The sequence below is a fragment of the Pocillopora damicornis genome, chromosome 1, assembly GCF_964200805.1.
Source record: "Pocillopora damicornis chromosome 1, jaPocDami1.2, whole genome shotgun sequence".
Taxonomy (NCBI): domain Eukaryota; kingdom Metazoa; phylum Cnidaria; class Anthozoa; order Scleractinia; family Pocilloporidae; genus Pocillopora; species Pocillopora damicornis.
In genome coordinates this window covers 14,497,309-14,515,710 of record NC_142670.1, presented here as the reverse complement: position 1 = coordinate 14,515,710, position 18,402 = coordinate 14,497,309, and the positions used below count along the sequence as shown (strand labels likewise).

At 38.5% G+C, this 18,402-nt stretch overlaps 2 protein-coding genes across 2 annotated transcripts; both read right to left on the bottom strand.

Moving 5' to 3' along the window:
- Window positions 1-7,882: 7,882 nt before the first annotated feature.
- On the bottom strand, window positions 7,883-10,240 carry LOC149052218 (adhesion G protein-coupled receptor D1-like). Its single transcript, XM_089200385.1, has 6 exons — window positions 10,213-10,240; window positions 10,012-10,093; window positions 9,803-9,869; window positions 9,047-9,135; window positions 8,763-8,883; window positions 7,883-8,002 (listed from the first exon to the last, which is right to left on the bottom strand). Exons 1-6 carry the CDS (start codon window positions 10,238-10,240, stop codon window positions 7,883-7,885), a joined length of 507 nt encoding a protein of 168 aa, XP_089056511.1.
- Window positions 10,241-11,266: 1,026 nt separating this feature from the next.
- LOC149052217 (uncharacterized) lies at window positions 11,267-14,198 on the bottom strand. Its single transcript, XM_089212107.1, has one exon. It carries the CDS (start codon window positions 13,750-13,752, stop codon window positions 13,015-13,017), a length of 738 nt encoding a protein of 245 aa, XP_089068233.1. The 5' UTR covers window positions 13,753-14,198; the 3' UTR covers window positions 11,267-13,014.
- Between the last annotated feature and the right edge of the window lie 4,204 nt (window positions 14,199-18,402).

Sequence of the window (18,402 nt, the reverse complement as noted above, 5' to 3'; positions counted from 1 at the left end):
AATGTTATGTTTGATCAGTATCAATTGATACAATACATCTTTCTTCACTACGGCGTCCGCCATCACTGACCTGCTTTTCTGACTTAGTTAACTTCACATTGGCTAAGATTATCTGTGAATTCATGTACTTTTGGTAGTTGAGTTTTTAAATATTAATTAGTTCCTCGTTGAGCTGACGCCTCAAATTCCCCCCTCCCCCCTCCAACCTGAACAGACTTAAAAACGTAAAATCAAATGTGAATATAAGTTCTTATAAATGTGCAACTGGAGATACGCAGTAAACGGTATACAATTGTTACAGGAAACGTGCAAAAGAGCAGCAATTTAAATTGCACGCGGCAATCTGGAAATTTTTATGTGGTATATGCATATAAAAAAGTAAGGATAAGTTAATTAGGGTTAGCTGATATGTTTTTCGTGCAGTTTAGAATTTAAAATCAGTCTTGTAAATAAAATAAGTTCATCAAACCTGTAATGCCTCATTCCTGAAGTGACATTTTCTTAGCTTTCCCTGAACTCTGAGGTCAAGTCTAACCATGACCTAAAAGCTACTCGCAATATCTTTCGGGGTTATCGGTTGCACTTCCGACACGCTTTTTCCGACAACCTTTCTCGAAAGAACTGTATTTATTATTTGTTTTTCTCAGAGGGCGCAATTACGAATCCTGAAATCTTATTGATCTGCGGGAGTCGCAAGCTACATCCCTAGCTTTGTTGCCATTTTTCATAACTATATTTCGTTTTGCCGGCTAAGCAGTATTTTTAAGCAAATCATTTCAAAGAAATAAAGGCGGTAAGTTTCTAAAGAAACTGTGGTGCTGCGTCGGTGGGAGAATATAACAGGTAATTTAGTGTCAACAACTGAGATGAAAACACAAATTGGCCACCGTTAGGAGTTTGAAGCCTTTGAACTCTTTACGGTGGCCAATTTGCGATTGTAACTCAGTTGTTAAAACTAAATAATCATTTTAAAACCAAGCTGATTAATAACTTATTAATCCTCTCTTTCTCTCTCTCAAATCACTTTGGTTGCCAGGAAAAAAAAGTGGTTTTAAAATGAATTATGGTAGGAAATATGTCATTAAATGTGTTGACGCGCGGCCTAAAACCGTTTGTGATTAACCTAAACCTTTATTAGAAGTAACTCAGAAAGTTAAATTGTGAGGTATTTGTTTACAATTGAGTTCATTGATGAAAATTTTGTTCGTTTTATATGTGAATTCTCAAAAAGTTTTGTCCCTTGCAAACCAGTGAGCGAAGTCTTCTATATTTCACATACGTTTTCGATAAGTCTTTGCAGTTCCGTTCAAATTAAAAATTGCTACGTTAATTTCACAACAGATAACGAAGGAGTTCAACGAGAAGAAGCTGCATGAAAACTCGCCCTCTCGATGAAACACAAGAGTTACACACGTGATTGCACCAAACAAACGAGCAAAATCCCACAACTTCAAAAGATAGACTTGAATTTACTTACAATTACTTTCACTGAAGTTTGTTTACCAAACCAGCACCGTTGAGGTTGCTGCTGTTGTTGTTGTTGATTTTTTTAAAGCGTGCATGTGTTTTTTTCTTGCGCGCTTTCTAATTGACAGGTGTCAGATTGTGACAGATATTTGTACAAAAAATGTTTGAAACTCTCTTCGGAAGTGTTTTAAATCATCTTTTTCTTTACACAAATAAAAATATTTCGGTGAAGCCATGCTTTGATTTGCATTACCTCAGTTTGTTCCACTTACTCGCTCAAAAATTTTTCAGTTCATGGAGGACCTTGCCGTAATTACAGCTCTGACTCATTAGGGTATTTTGGAAAACATTTCGTAAAGTATACGAAAAAACCGTAATTCACCAACCAAGGTCGGTCCATATTGGGAAAAACTGTGCACTCTGCCTAAAGTACCGGTGGTCAAGACCTCGGGTACAATCTTACCCAATACGGACCTCCCTGACAGTAAATAACATTTCTCACTAACTACAAGAAACAGACACACGCACACACACAGAAAAATAAAATATTTCGATTCGTTATGCTCAAAATAACATACATACACTCACTGATCTCAGTGAACGCGCCTTGTAACTTGTGGCAAGGGAAAATTCCGTCGGCTAGATTATCCTAATCGCAGCGCGCTGGACAAAAGTTGTGAAACGTGCAATTTCGATCGCTGTTTTCCAGCTGTAGTCGATGCAAAGAAGGGCAATACTAGGGTAATTCAATTTTTCTTTTGAAACACGTGTCCCGGAAATTAGTATGTTCAACTACTAATACGCGCTTTAAAATTCGTTCACCGCTCACACGTACAAGTTAGGTGAGCTGAGCATATTCTGTGAACAATATTTTTACTTTTAAGAAGCAAGATCAAATTTCAAGACAACTGCAAGACTGTAATTTTTCAGCACATAATATATCATAAAATAGCGCGCGTGCTTGCCCTATTCAAGTCCTATTGAGCTGCTATGAACGTTCGTGCGTATATAAGATTACGTGAGCTTTTTTTTTTTTTTATCCTGGCTTCAGAATTTCTGTCCTGTTAAGCTGCAGTGCAGTTTCTTTCTCCTAGAAATACGGAAGAAACCAGCAAAGAACTGCCCAAGTTTTCAATCGGCATTGACCTTTTAGGTCCTGAACCACCGGGAATTCATTTATGAGTTCATTTGGCTTTGATTTTCTCCATTTTCCCCGTAAACTTTGAGCTTTTCATTCACGGTTATCGGTTAACTGGATCAAAAGTTCTCACACAAACCAAAGTATAAAATGTGTCGTGTTTTTTACCAGCCAATGGAGACGTTTATTTACTTTTTTGTGCGTTGTGAAAATTTTGCACTCAATCACAATAAAAGGCTTCTTCACGCAGATCCTTGTTGTCGCTCTGTTAGAAAAGAATTTGCTTATGCTTTTAGCTGTACGTCTATCGAATTATGGATGCACTTGGGAAGTTTGGAGAGCACTCAAAAAGCCATAATTGCTCACGGCTACGCCTCGAGCTACTCTTACGCATTTTTCGTGCTCTCCAAACTTCTAGCGTGCATCCATAACTAGATATGAGCACGCTAAGCATGGACAAATTCTTAACTTTATGGTTGGAATGTGATCTCACCTCCGGGCGTCTCGCAAATATAGGAATTTCTTCTAAGCGAAGAGATACTTTTAAAGAGGCCTCCATTCTTAGATATCTCCGCCCTTTTGTCGTTACCACCTGGCTCAGAATCTCGCCATTTCGAAATATTCAGTGTTTCTCCACTCAGCCAAGTCCAAACCCTGCCTTTCTTCACTAAACCAATGTGCCACGCACTAGCATTCGAAGTACCACGCTTTTGAATCTCACTATTGATAAACTGCCATTCTTCCTCAGTTTCTATGGAGACTAAATAACCTTTCTGGTCGGAGCAAGCACGATTGTTGTTACCCCAATCTCTTCCGCTTTTCGAAAAAAAGTAAGAGGAGTTTTTGAAACAGGTTGCTTGGCACTCTATGAGAAAGAATAAATTAATAAATAAATAAACGAAAAAACGCATACTGATGATAACAATAAAGCTGATACGAATATAGAAGCGATCCTCAATCCTCTATGAACGGTTATATATGGGAATTGAATGCATGACCTCTGCGATACCGGTGTAGCGCTCTACCAACTGAGCTAACAGGCCAACTGGAAACTGAATTGTTTTTTTCGGGCCACATTTTCTCTACTACTTAAGTAGTGTTTATAACTGTTCATCGACCGCAATGCACATATATGATTTTCATATATTTACAGTATGGAATAATGCTGATGATGGACACGAAAAAGTATTTTTTATACAATTAATTTTAATAACAAATGATGGGCATCAAAATCCTCTACCTCACTGAAGCAAAAATTACAATTTGGCTGCGTAACGTTTTAAAAGTGGAAATTGGGGAGATCAGGGTAATAGCACCGTTATTCATTGAATTCAACTTACGTTTTAAATCACAATCCGATGTAATTCTAACAGCAAGTCTATGGCTCATCATTGGCATAATCAGTCAGATATTGTCTTTTTTTACCGTTCATGTTAAGGTGCATAAATGTTAAAATTGAAATTACACTGCCTAACCTGTTCCTGGCAAATCTATCAACAAATGAAGGATGACTGTGGAAGAGAATAAGCAAATAAATTGATTGTTATCTCAAGAATAACATTTGAAACAATGAAAAAGTCTATTAGATTTCGAGTTAGATGGTGCTAATGCACTTTATTTGCTACACGCCCTTTGATATCTACCCACGAATGTATTACCTTAGTAGGGAGCAGACAGAGAAATTTTGATAAATGCCGCATCTCCGCAATTTACCAACCAGCTGAACAAAACTTGTTAAATGTGGAAAATATTTTTAAGGATACGGTAGACCTTCGCGAATGTATTTCGGAAAATTCTTTAAACGGGTTATTCGAAGTAAAACCAAATTATAAAACAATGAAAAGGATGTAAAATGCGCCATCCAGCATAAAAATAGCGTTTCGTTTTAGTTTGCAGCAATTCAAAACGGACGACGGCTGTTTCTTTAAGCGAAGGAATCGGGTTTCAAATCTGACCGCTCCAATAACACTTCTGCACAATTTGAATCTTGAGTGATTGGTTTCCAAAATTTTGTGAGGAAATTTCCATATTCTTGGGTGTTACTAAACTATGGATCAGCAGACCGTCGAGCCTCCGGAACCCATATATATATATATATATATATATATATAGAGGAAGTCTGCAAGTCGATTTTCGCGTGGAACAGTGCTCAATACGTTGAAGCAGAGCAGAATAAATATTATGAGAGGAAAAAAGGACGCAACTACATTTCCCGACAAGCCTGTTTCGTGAATCGCTTCAATCTTCAGGGGTTTAATGAAAGAATATTCATGTGACTATCGTGTATATACTAGGAAAATTTACATAATACGCGGTAAACTTAAAAACTTTAAAGGCTTGTCGGGAAATGTAGTTGCGTCCTTTTTTCCTCTTATAATATATATATATATATATATTTTTTTTTTAAATTTTTTTTATATATATATGAAGAGCAATGAGATAAGTATGAAGTTTGCTCTCGGGTACAAAGAAGAGAAATATGTTTAAATTGTCCATGACGTCCGATTTGGCGAGCAGTTAGCAGTCATTTACCCTGAGTGTTAATAATTAAAAAAATAATTTGAAAGCTTAAACGGTTTGAATTCCGCAATATATGAATAACGCCTCATCCGAAGGCTCTCAGCGAACCTTTAGGCTGGAATTTATTGCACATGACCCTGGAATGAGGAACACGACGCATAAAGTAACATCATCGCCCGTAATGCTCGTAGAATTTCAGGGTAATCCATTAAACACGACTGGATAGAGGACTTTATTAAAAGCCCAATTTTTTTACTTGAGCATAAATCAAAAAAGAAAAAAAAGGACTTCATTGCTGAATGCATAAAAAAATGTTTTATTTTTAAGGGTTATTTCAATTATGTTTCTGTGAGTGCACTTCATATTAACCCCTCAGCTTATTCTGAAAATCAATTATCAAAATTCAAGAAGAGGTATGGTGTTTTAACGTACGATGATTAAGGAAAAAGTACACCAATTCAACCATTTTTTCCAACCCCCCGGTCGAATATCAAACTTGAAATCAGTCTAATCTAGTTCCAATTTAAGTGGACCCTGTTGATTAAGTTCGATCGTTTGTCTAAGCACATCGAATTTACAACAACCATCTGAAGCATAAAAAGAGGAGACGTCTTTCCCTTTTGATATCTTGTCATAGTGACATAAAACGACAGCAATTAAGCTATTGTGTTCCTGCATCCTTAATATGGTTGCCAAAGCTGTTTTGTGGACCACCATGACGCAAACAACATGACCACCGCGTGAATGTCTCGCTTGTGCTATTTGCTTTATGATTACTTTGCTCTGTATAAATTGCTTCAGGAATCCAATTTAAAAGAGATCCTTCTTCAGTTATAAACTAAGAGTTTAATGCGGACATCTTTAGAGTCTGGTATGTTTTGTTTTAATTAAGAGTGCCAAATAACCGCCACCTTACCCATTTTTTTTTACGGATTGGTTTGGCTGACTTTCACAGGACGTCCCGAAATCGATATAAATGTTTTGCAAATGGAAAGTCAAGATATTACTGAGGTAGTTCTAACATAGTGCACAACTTTAAAAAAAAACTGCTCACTTTGTTGGACTCAGTTGTACTCATCTCGCAATTCATCAAGCGCACGATACTAATATAGGTTGCTGTCAATAGCTGTCTTTGCACTTATACGAATGTGTCATTCCGGGTAATTAATTTTTTTTAATTACTTGGAATTGTAGGGAAAGTGAAAAATATTGAGAAACCTATAATAATGATAATGTTGATGATACAAAGATCTTCAAGTTTTGCTTTAATGATGGACCAATAGGTTTGAAAGGATATGTGTAGAGTTCGGTTTGTTTCGTTATAAGAGTTCCGTTCCGTAAAAATCGAAATAAATATTTAACAAATGGAAAGTTAATTTCGACGGTGTCATAGCTACCAAAGAAAAAACAGGAATAACTAGCGTCGTACTTACCCAGCAGAAAGCATGTTAAAAGTGTTTTGGAAATTTTGACGGATTCATTGTCATTTATCATCCACTTCATCGTAACCAAGATAATCAAAGGTTGCCTTTGAGAGTTATCATTACGCTTATAGTTGATTCACCACGCTTTAGAGTTGCGGATTTGCGGCATCCTTGTAAAAGCCCTTCGTACGATTTAGAGTTTAATGTAAATCATGATCTCTGATCACATGGTCATGGCGTTTGTCTCCATTTTTGTTCTTTCTGTCATAGACGGTCCAATGGACAAAAAGCAGCTTCCACCAGATGTAGAGCATTGTTTTTATTAATACAATCGAAAAAATCCACCGCATCATAAAACACTTTTTGTAGTTGAAGTTTTGTAAAGAAGCAGCTCAAAAGTAATTGATGTTAAGAATGGTAGTTTCTTTATGAGCTCTGCTATATGAAAGTTGTCTTAAACAAACTTCTGTTTTATCAACGGGTAGCTAAAGCTAGTGTGCCATCTGTTCGTATGCATAAATGGAAATGATTCCTTTTTATTCATCTCGCCTGTGACATGCTGCGCGTTTCATTTGGTGGGTCTAATTACTTCGTATGCCTTCAACAGTGATGGACTAAGTCGCTCTTGTGTTAATTAAGGTGTATTATTATTTTTATACCACGACAAACTCCGAGTCAAAGGATTTCTTCTCGGTTTTCTTAGATCAAGAGTTCGATGTGAATTTAAATGAAGTTGATCGCTAATTGGTCGGAAAACCAACGGTGGCTAACGGCTATAGTTTAGTGTTCAGGCTAGAAACAACTCTCCCCTACAAAAGCGTCATACAGACCATCACTTTCGTGGTAAAATGCTTGATTTCCAACCTTTAGTGCTTTTCAGAAGGAGCGGTGGGGTGAAAAGGTCTGAGTGCGAGACTTTCCTGGGTCATAGTGATGTGCTCTGTGAGCGAGACATTCTACTCTCTGAGTATCTCTCCGCGCTCATGGAATAATTGATTATTTATTCTGGAATGTTCGCTCGTCTTAGCTGCGATATATTGAGTCAGTCGAAGCTTGAAGCGTTTCGGCCTATCGCATTTGAGTAATGTAGAGAGAAATTTAGTTGTGCATTTCAGAATGTTCCTTTTTGTACCTTCTTCCGTTTAAATCCAACGCTTCGTCATCATGTTGACTTATAAATAGACATGACGTAGTCTAGACTATTGTAAACTGCTAGGCACATCTACAAAGTAGACTCCTTCTCTCGTCAGTCGAAATTCCTCTTCAATGCTGGCCTCTCCGTTGTATTGATATTTGAAGACCAGGCCCATGGCGATACTCCACATTTCTATCGCTAGACATTTTCCTTTGAATTGTCTACTCTGTGTAAATGTTCTTTAATCGCTGTTTCATGAAATTTGCGCAAGAGATTAATAGAATCTCTTAGTTTATGCCATTTCCGGCTAGCATCAGCCTATGGAATTGCAAATTATTGGATGTATTTTAGATTCAAAACGGTACTCCTTTTTCTAGCGAAAAACAATAATAATAATAATAAAAATGAGCAAATGTAACCAAATGTAACCAAATAAACATCCAAGTGAATGAAGATTTTAGATATATGAAAATTCATATATTTGCACTGCGGTCGAGAGATGAAGTTAAGAGATCCTCGCAGCTAAGAACACTAGTGAAACGAGTGGTTGTAAATAGGACCTGAAAAAAATTCAGGTCCGTACGGGATCTGAACAGTGCAGCGCAGTGCAAATATACGAATTTTCATATATCTAAAATCTTCATTCACTTGGATGTTTATTTGGACCCAATTCATCGACCAGCTCCCAGTTGGCTTGTTAGCTCAATTGGTAGAGCGCCGCACCGGTATCGCAGAGGTCATGGGTTCAAATTCCGTACGGGCCTGAATTTTTTTCAGGTCCTATTTACAACTACTCGTTTCACAAGTTTTCTTAGCTGCGAGGATCTCTTAATTTCATCAGTTTTCACAATATTCAAATAAATTAGTCAAATATCTAATTAGGATTTCCAAGAAGGGAGGAAACTTGCATATTTCATAAATAGAGAGCTGTCTTCTCTTGCATAGTTAACGGTTGTCTTTTTTTCTCAAAATTTTCATAAATATCATCTGACCATTTTAATGGTGTCTCACTTGGTTAGAAAGTTAAATATGTAATCGAGATTGAATTCTTTTTTGAGAGTTACAATCAAACACTCACCTGAGTAGAGTTAAGTATGGTGAAGATGTAGGCGAAAGCTCTATGTAAAGGCGAGAGGAGACCGAATAGCCATGTGACACCCAGCAGGGGAATCATCACCACGCAAGCTTTGATGCCAATTCTAGAAATTAAAAGAAAATATTCCTTTTTTTCGTTTGACAGTGAATTTTCATTTTTAGATATCGTAAGGCCTTACTGATTAAGTAATGAGAAAGTTTGGCGAATATAGCCTCACAGGCAATCTCTTCTACTATTTTGTTTTAGTTTTATGTTGTGAATCTTACCGTATTTGCTGAAAATGGTTGTCTTTCGCTGTTGGCTGCACCAGATTGGTCATCTCCTTTATGACACGTACGAGTATCAAGACGTTGAGCTAAAATATACAATAAAAATAAATTAAGTATTCAGATATGGTAGTTGAATCGCCAAATTGAGAGAGGATCCTTTCTCGCAAAAGACGTTACTAGTTTTGTAACAAGGGTCGGGCGTAGAGTTCTCTACCTACAGGAAATATAACTATCAACCGTGGGACCTAAAGTATGAAATTCGATCCTCTACCAATGAGCTAAAGAAATCGCGAACAAAAGTGTCTACACTGAAAGAACTACGCCAAGTGAAGCCTCATGTTAAATGATATAGATGCAATATTTCCTACTCTTTCTGCTCCTTTCCCCTTTTGAAATGTTGCTTTATGAGTTATTTTTCCGCGAAAACCATATCTTGGTATATCAATGTGAAACAAGGAAGAAGAAGACGTTTTTGTTTTCATACTATGTAGTAAAAGTTAGAGAATATATGAAGCTATCTCATGCCTATGAAGGCAAACACCAGGTTAAAAATTGACCAACATCCTCGAAACAGCAGCTACGTCCAAAGTTTATTGTGGGTAAATAGGAAAAAAGGAAAATGGTAAATATTGTGTGACGACGTATGGTAAATGCTGAACTCCCATTTGAAAGAGTAGTGAAAAAGTCTTTGGTAGTAATTAGTGCAGGTATACCAATAACAATCACAATCACCAACACTAATCATAAACTCACAACTTCAATGAAAGCCACGAAGGCGACGAATATCCAGGTCAGGTTATTAGTCGAGGAAAGCCAGCAACTAAACGCAAAGAAGTAAAAGGAAGACAAATTTTCAGCGAATGAAATGATACTGACCGAATCTAAACTATATACAAAACTACAAAAGAAAGAATGCAACGGGGGAGAAGAAGAAGAAGAAACCGTTGAATAATTTTCCTTACTATTTATCACTCGTATAGCTTTGTAAGCCTTCTTTCCTAACAGCGATGCCAAGTGAAATGGCCACCATGATCATTGGAAGACCTACCCATAAAGAAAGAAAGGAAATCGAAATACTTTACTGCATGACAACACAAGATTTGGCGATTTGAAAGCATGCATGGTTACAGTTACCGATGCATGTCGTAATATAATGAACTTACCCCATGAGATGACGCGGTACATGAACATCTTGGTGTTAATGTTGTAAACTTTCACAGCGAAGAAGTAGAGATATATTCCCTCGATCAGCATCCAACAGAAAGTGGCCATCAAGAAATACTGCATCAGAGCTGCTATTGTAACACAGGCAGCCTGTGAAAAGAAAGAGTTTTCGTATACTTCTTAACGTACTTCTTTCGACAAGATATTTACGGTGCAAAGAGTAAACTTATTCTATAGACAGAAGGAGGCGCCACTGACTTTGTTTTCTGTGGCGTTTATTCCGGCGAGGAAGATGATCTGTCCAGCTCCAAGGGACACAGAAACACTCAGTCGAATTTGAGAGAGAGGTTGACAAACATCTCTGATGAGATAATAGTAAAAAATAAAAAAGAAAAGAAAGTAATGAATTAGACAAAAGCAACAACTACAATAACAACAACAGACTGAAGACATGAGTTGTTCAAGAGTTCGTGATGGGGCATGAAATTTTGCTTGAATTTGTGAACTATCCACCATGCATGTTCTTGTTTGCATGGAGAGTTGCACTGAGATCTCCTTTCTTACCAGCCTTGTTGAGGAGAGTTAAGAATCTACCTCATTATTATTCAGGTACATTACTTACGTGAGGCAAGAATAAAGTATTAAGAGTAAATGTCAATAAAAATCACAGATTAACGAAAAAGTCGCGGACACGGTCAAAAATCGATTTGGTTCATTTTTTGCCTGTGGGTAGCCTTATCTAGTAAGCAAACGGAAATGGGGTTTAGATTTTTGAAATATGCACTTTAACGGGAATAATTTGTTTTAACATTTCCGGGGGTAAATAGCTCAAATTTCACCAAGCGCGATCCTGAAATTATGCACTTTTCGGGCACTTGTCATGCTAACAAAAATGTAACGGAAGGTTTTTTCTAGTCATAGAAATATTGAGTTGGACTTGCATTATCGAGACAAAGTAATAGTTTTTGTCTCATGTTATTCTTGGAGAAGCTACGTCCCTATTAAGAGACGACATCTTCGGCCTTTCGAAATTAAGGCAAAGGTGGCCTAGAATAGCTTGGCAAAAATACATGTGGTAGTGTCTCAAAGTTGACAATAACACTACCAAGAAGCCTTGAAAGATAGTTCTTTACGATGTGGGTTTTATTTCTTTGGGACCTTTGACTATCAAAAGATGACCACCAGCCGAATTTCGGCTAAATTACCGTGACGCCATAATGAGATGCATAATAACAAAATTAAACGCGTCGGACACAAATAACTGTTTTGGTCAGTTATATCTTCACTGGCCGTTAAAATGACTAGAAACATATTAAAATGTCTATAACTACACTTGATTTTTATATACGGAGACAGGAGAAACAATTTTCGACTTTTGCTACCCTCTGAGAATCACGCCATAATTCTGCATAATTCTACACAATTCTACACACAAGAGGTTAAACAGTTGAATTGCACTCAAAAGGTTAAATTTGGCACAAAGCCGTTAGTTTCCGTTTACTTCTCATCCAGTGAACATGGATTCGAGCATTTGCATCCCTTCTACGCCTTCTGCACTCGCCAGTTTCGAATTTACTGAAAATCGTCCAACACAAAGATAAGGAGGTTTCACAAGCAATGGTGAGCTCGAGTGACTAAAATCCGATATGTTGGACTCTGCTGTCACGCAACGCCTTCATGTAAATAATACACGCACCGCTTTTATAATCAGCAGATCAGTTATTCGTAAAACGTTCAGTGGTCAGTTACTTGGAAGAGCAGGTACACTCCTGGACTAATTGTGTGAGTCGTGCGATGAATGGCTTTTTCCTCTTCTGAGGTGAAATGTCAGAAATATCCAGCCCAAGGTCGATGCACATGTCCCTTAGCCTATCCACTCTTATAGTTGTGAGTGTACGTTTTTGTACAAGTTCGCAGATATTTAGATCGAAAGATACAATCGGATGTTGAATAGCCACATCTCTCATCACATTTGTACACACTGTAGATAGATGACTCTCAGCTTCGGCGGAAATTTCGTCCTTTTCGACGCTCTCCATGTCCACTTCTGAGATTTCACTAGCTTTTCCTCGGTTACCGGCGGCTGTAACTTCTAATCGCTTCTTTGCTGAAAGACGGCTGAAGAAGCCACTAATCTGCTGCGACGTAAGGACTTAATCAGGTTGAAATCGACGTCCCTCCGCTTGGTCTCTTGCTAGGCTCATGGCTTTCGAAACTTCCTGTGGATCGCTTTTCCGTCCATTATACTCCCCTTTTTGAAATTGGTCAGTTAAGAATTCGGTCTGTTTCCCTGTAAAACGCATCTTTTTCTTAATTGTCTTCAGGGCCCAACCCATTGGAAGAGGCGGCAAGCCGTCTCTCTTTGATCGTGCAGCAACTTGAACGCTTGGTATTCGACTGCGTCCCTCCATCAGCCTGGAAGAATATTCTCTTTTAGCTTTATCGTAGAGAGTTTCCTGTTCGAGCATCATTTGGTGTTTTCCAGTATCTAGGTGTGTCTGGAGGTTTGCAAAGCGACTGTAGGCTTTTACATATCCTTCTTCTGGACACGGGAAAAGCATGTCATCTGGCTTATATTCCCCAATACAGCTTCGATCTTGGTTTTCGCTTTCAGTTAAGAAATTTGCTTTGACAGAGCTTTCCTTAATATGTCGGTGTCTCACAATCTTGAACGTCGGTGCGCCACTTGGACTTTGCGATGGCGAGTCTAGGATTTCCAATTTTTCGGGCTACTTCATGACTCCTTCGAACTTAGCCCATGGCACTACTTTACCGGAACCCACATTGAATGCTCTCCACACTCATGTGTCACTTTCATCGTACTCAAAATTGTTGAGTAAGCTTATGCCATCCCATTTGATATTAAAGGTGTTTGACGGTTTGGCAGCAACATAACTTGCTTTCTCTCCTGTGGTTTCTTGGCCAGATTCAATGGCTGTTTTGAACTGTAGAGCGTTGATGACATCATTGCCTTCGTTTACGTACCTTCCAACGTACCTTCCCTTGATTGTTGCCGCTTTGCGATCACATACCCCCTTTCCACCTTCAGGATCCGAAAAGTCGTTTCTTACAACAGCCACTCCCATGGCATCAACGGCCAGCTTAGCTGAGATGATTGAATTTCCGCTGTGATAACAGCCAGCGTTATCTTGTTTGTAATAAGCCATTTCCAGCTCTGGAATTTCCTTTTTCAGGGTAGTGAGGCAGTCAAGCATAATCGAAGCCACAGTCACACTGTCTTGGGCGCAGCTTTGAAATACGTGAACAGGTGTCTGTGATTCAAAGTGCTCAGAACCCTCTGACCGTCTTATGGCAACGCTAATGAGCCATGGCAATCCTCGCTTCGCAAACCAATCTGACTGCACCTCTCGATATTTTCGGGGTATATATTTCATTGCCCAGTCCTGGACTAACAACACCGATCCGCTGTCGAGTTTGGCTAAAACTGAATGCTTCGCCTCAGCTTGATGGACTGAACGTAGCTGATGGGCTTTCCAGCAAATGATATCATCCCTTGCCTGTTTGATGGTAAGTTGCATGTCAGCTTGATCTTCTGCTGACGAGAGCGCACTTGAACACTCATCTTCTATGGTACACAATACTTCCTGTAACTCATAACACTGCTCATATGACTCATTGTGGAGATGGTCGCAGGAGCCCCGAAATTCAGCATTGCTCGGGTCACTTAGCGCGTAAATTCGACAATGATCGGAAACCTTTGAGGCCTCCACCGCATGTACCTGAAATAAAAAGTAAAGTGACAAGCGCGTGATTCAATGTATATTTACAAAGCATTGCATGCGCATATGATCGACATTTCAAAAAGATTACTTAATCGATTCTCAGCGTTGTATACATGTGTGTAAGCGTATTACAGTGAATTGTAAACTGTTGTTTCATCAATTAAGCATAAAGAAGACTTGGAGAGAAAGAAAGAGGTAGCCGTGAATCATAGTAAGAAGTTTACTACATCACTTCTGCGAAGGCAACGCATAATTATACAAAAAATGCACCCACCTTGTAGTCGCCCTTTAGGTACTGCTTCGAAAAACGAAGTTGCTGCTTAATTTACCTCGCTCGTTGCTGATTCTTGCCACAGTCAACAAGCTTGTCTACTAGTTTTTCTATAGCATCAACCGCTTCCATTCCTGATGCTGAATAGAGACTTGCGAACAGATGAAGAACACACGGCCCAAACTCTCTGTAATAAAGTTCTCTTACTCATAGGCTCAAAGTTGGTTTCACAGCAGTACTGTTGGTACTATTGGACAATACGCTCTGGTATCATTGTTCTGATAACATTGGGTGTTTTTATGATCTCGCCAGTCGACAATTTTAGAAGTTTTTCCCCGAAAGGAACATCCTGAGTAACGTGTGGACTCGTTATGAAAGAAACAAAATGTTCTAATCTTACAGGTTCAATTCTCATTTCCTTTTTCTCCTGGTTTGGAAGAGGAGCAGCTCTTCCGTGTATCAGGCTTCACGAAAATCCCGCTTCTTGCTAAGATAAGTTCAATCTCTGTCTCAGCACCTGAAAATTGTAAAAAACGCTTGTGGCTTCCTCTGCGCCACAAACGCCACCTACAATATCATGTAAAGATTAAGACATTCTTTTTCTGCTGGAGTTAAAGCAACCGTTGCCTTTATTCCCTTCACCGACGATTATTACGCTTTTGTTTTTTGTTCACTTTCGTTAACCGATCACATTTGTTTTCCGAGGGAAAATTGTATCGTTATTTTCGTTCCATAAGGTTTTCACTGTACGGTTTATATTTGTGAAATTTTTTAAAGTCTATTTCTTTGTTGTATCGTTCTCGTTCATGATGTCAATATATTTGTTTAGATCTTATATGTGAGGCAGAATGAATTGTTTGTTGATCTCGTTACGTGACAGATTATCATATGTCACGCAGAGTGACAGGAACCTGTGAAAAATTAAAATCCGGCAAATCGCTAGCGTTACCTGCCGTTTTGTGCGGGACCCTTTTTGTGTGAGACGTCAAAAAAAATAAAATTAGGATCAAAGTAGACTAAAGGTAACTGGGAAAAATTTCCGCACAGCCCCATACTTAATTATGCATGTACATCTTGCTGGTGATACACTGAATAATAAAGCCCCATATATGGATGTATAATGATTTATGGGGCTGTGCGGAAATTTTGCCGGTAACTGGGTTGTGACACGCTGTAGAAAGTGACAACAACAAGTAACTTTATTTTACTCATCCCGGCTCAGTGGCTTCAACGAGTTAGCCGGTCGGCCCCCTTCACACCAAATTGCAAATGACAGTATTTCGAAAATATCTTCCAAGCGGAATAACAAGGGCCTATATAGATATATAAAGATTTATAAGGTAGTTGTCGTTTGTCAGCTTCGTTAACGTATTGTTGTTTATGATCAAATGGATTAACGGTAGCTACGCACACGGCTTGTCGTTTGGACGACATAGAGTGCGAAAAGTATCAACTCGTATTTGCGTCAGCAGAGGACGTTTTGGATGCTTTTTATCGTTGATGAAAATAGTGGCCACACCGTTTCACCGGAGCGTGCCGCTTTACATCAAACAAATTATGGCATGTAATCAAACATGGCCGATCGGATAAATGATCGCGAGCTTATAACATTAGCTCGCCCTAGCAATCACGCTAGTCTGGCGTTCCTCCCCCCCCCCCTCTCTGTCATAATTTGGTAGCTTTGCTTTTCTGAGAACGGGGAACGGGTCATTTGTTGTACTTGAGACATACTGCATACCATTAAAATGATCAACCTTTCTTGCCATATTGTTGCGTGCAAGGTGGTCCACAGTAGTCTTGGTAAGAGTCCTGCGAAGAGTTTTGTCCATGAGCTGAATCTGCTGAAAAATATCGCAAATGCAATAAGAGGAATTAGTCAATCCAAAAAGTAACAAATTGTTCTGTTTTGAGCAGCACTACTATTCAAGTTAAGCACTGCTTAGACAACAGTAAGCGTGGCACTGATGCCTTTTATTTTTGTTTAGGGGTTTTTTAAACAATAGAAAGAATAGACCACAAAATACTTGTGTAAGCTTAGATCAATTCGTTTTTTTTTTGTTCTTTCTCCTAGGTTGAAGTAATGCGATATTTTCGTTACTTTAAAAGTTACGCTCTTTTTCTGTTACAGAACTAATAGCGTTAGGAACACAAAGCGTCCCATCTAAACTCTCCCAGCCAAAAGAATAACTCTTGCATGTTACGCATGCCTATGTTTATATTTTGAAAAGCAGAATATCAATTAAATTCCAACTCTGCATTGAACATTTCTTAAACAAGAAAATGCATCTACACCCTCTGAGAGAACTGAGGTAACCCTTATTAACCTCGTTACAGAGTAATGGTTGCCAGGTCAATCGAAATGCCCGCCATATTCGAATTGGATGCAGGATGGTCAGTCTATTATGTTCACTGCACATGGTGCATTGCATTGAAATTAGCCCTTACAACTTGCAAAGGTAAGTGTAGACTTGGTCCTGACTGTCAAAGGGTTTTTGATAAATTCCTTCGTGAGTATCACAAACTTTAGCAAATAATGTTTTTATTACGCTTAAGCGCTTCTGGTGCCTTTTAGTTTACTCGAAACATTAACAAAAAAGACGACAAAAATCAACTCACCCTTGGAAATCTCACAGATACAAGCGTGCCGGCTTTTCCAACTTGTACCCTTCAAGGTACCAAACACCACGCCATTACTGTCCAGATTGTACATGAAAGCCACGTCGTGTTCACCGCTTGGCTCCCCTTGTCCCCATTTGCGAATATTCAGCGGTCTTTCACTCACCTAGGTCGAATTCCCGGCCTTTTTTTATTAAACCAATACTCCATTTATTGTCTTCTTTTGTTATATTTCGCCTTTGAATCTCGTCATTGATGAAATTCCATTCTTCTTCGGTTTCAATAGAAACTAGGTCCCCTCCTTGGCTTTGGCACTTGTTCCTGTTCCAGTGCCAGGAGAATCTTTTTACCGAAATGATGTACCAAGAGTTTTTAAAAGTTATATCTGGGCATTCTAAAAAATGATAAAGATGAAAACAAAAATAATAATGATCATAATGATGACAAACAAACTGAAAGGACTCAGAGGGCATGGTAACGAGTACTGTAATCTTCTTGGTTCCCAATGCGGTCCGGATGTTCTTATCTCTGCCTACGGGCCGATTACATCCCTAGCTTCGTTGCCATTTTTCCTGAATATATTTCGTTTTGCGGGTTGAGCATTTTTTTTAAAGCAAATTATTTCAAAGCAAATCAAGCGGATTGATAACTTATTAATCTTTTCTTTCTCTCTCTCAAAACAATTTGGTTTCTAAGAAAAAAAAGTGGTTTTGAATTGAATTTTGGTAGCAAATATGTCTTTAAATGGGTTGACACGCGGATTAAAAACCTTTTGTAATTAATCTAAAGCTTCATTAGAAGTAAGTTAAAATGTAAGGTATTTGTTTAGAATTGAATTCATTTATAGAAACCTATATCTGACTAAAAATAAAAAAAATAAAAATACGTCGATGGATTCTGCTCAAAACAGCATGCATACACTCATTGACCTCAGGGAACACGCCTTTGAACTTGTGACAATGGAAAATTCCGTTGGCTAGATTATCCCAACCGCAGCGTGCTCGACAAAAGTTGTGCAATGTAAAATTTGGATGGCTGTTTTTCCAGCTGCAGACGATGCAAAAAAGTTCATTCATCGCTTACACGTACAAGTTAGGTGAGCTGAGCATATTCTGTGGACAATATTTTTACTTTAAGAAGCAAGACCAATTTTCATGACACAAGTGCAAGACTCTAATATACTTTATAGTTAGAATGTGATCTTACCTCCGGGTATCTCGCAAATGTATTTATTTTCATCATACCAAGAAATAGCATTAAAGAGGCCTCCATTCTTGGATATTTCCGCCTTTTTGTTGTTCCCACCTGGCTTACAATTACGCCATTTCGAAATATTCAGTCGTTCTCCACTCAGCCAAGTCCAAACCTTGTCTATCTCCTGTAAACCAATGTGCCATGCACTAGTATTCCAAGTAACACGCTTTTGAATCTCATTACTAATAAACTGCCATTCTTCTTCAGTTTCGATGGAGACTAAGTAACCTCCCTGTCTTGAGCAGACAAACCTGTTTAAAGCCCAATCTCCTCCGCTTTTGGAAAATATGTAAGAGGAGTTTTTG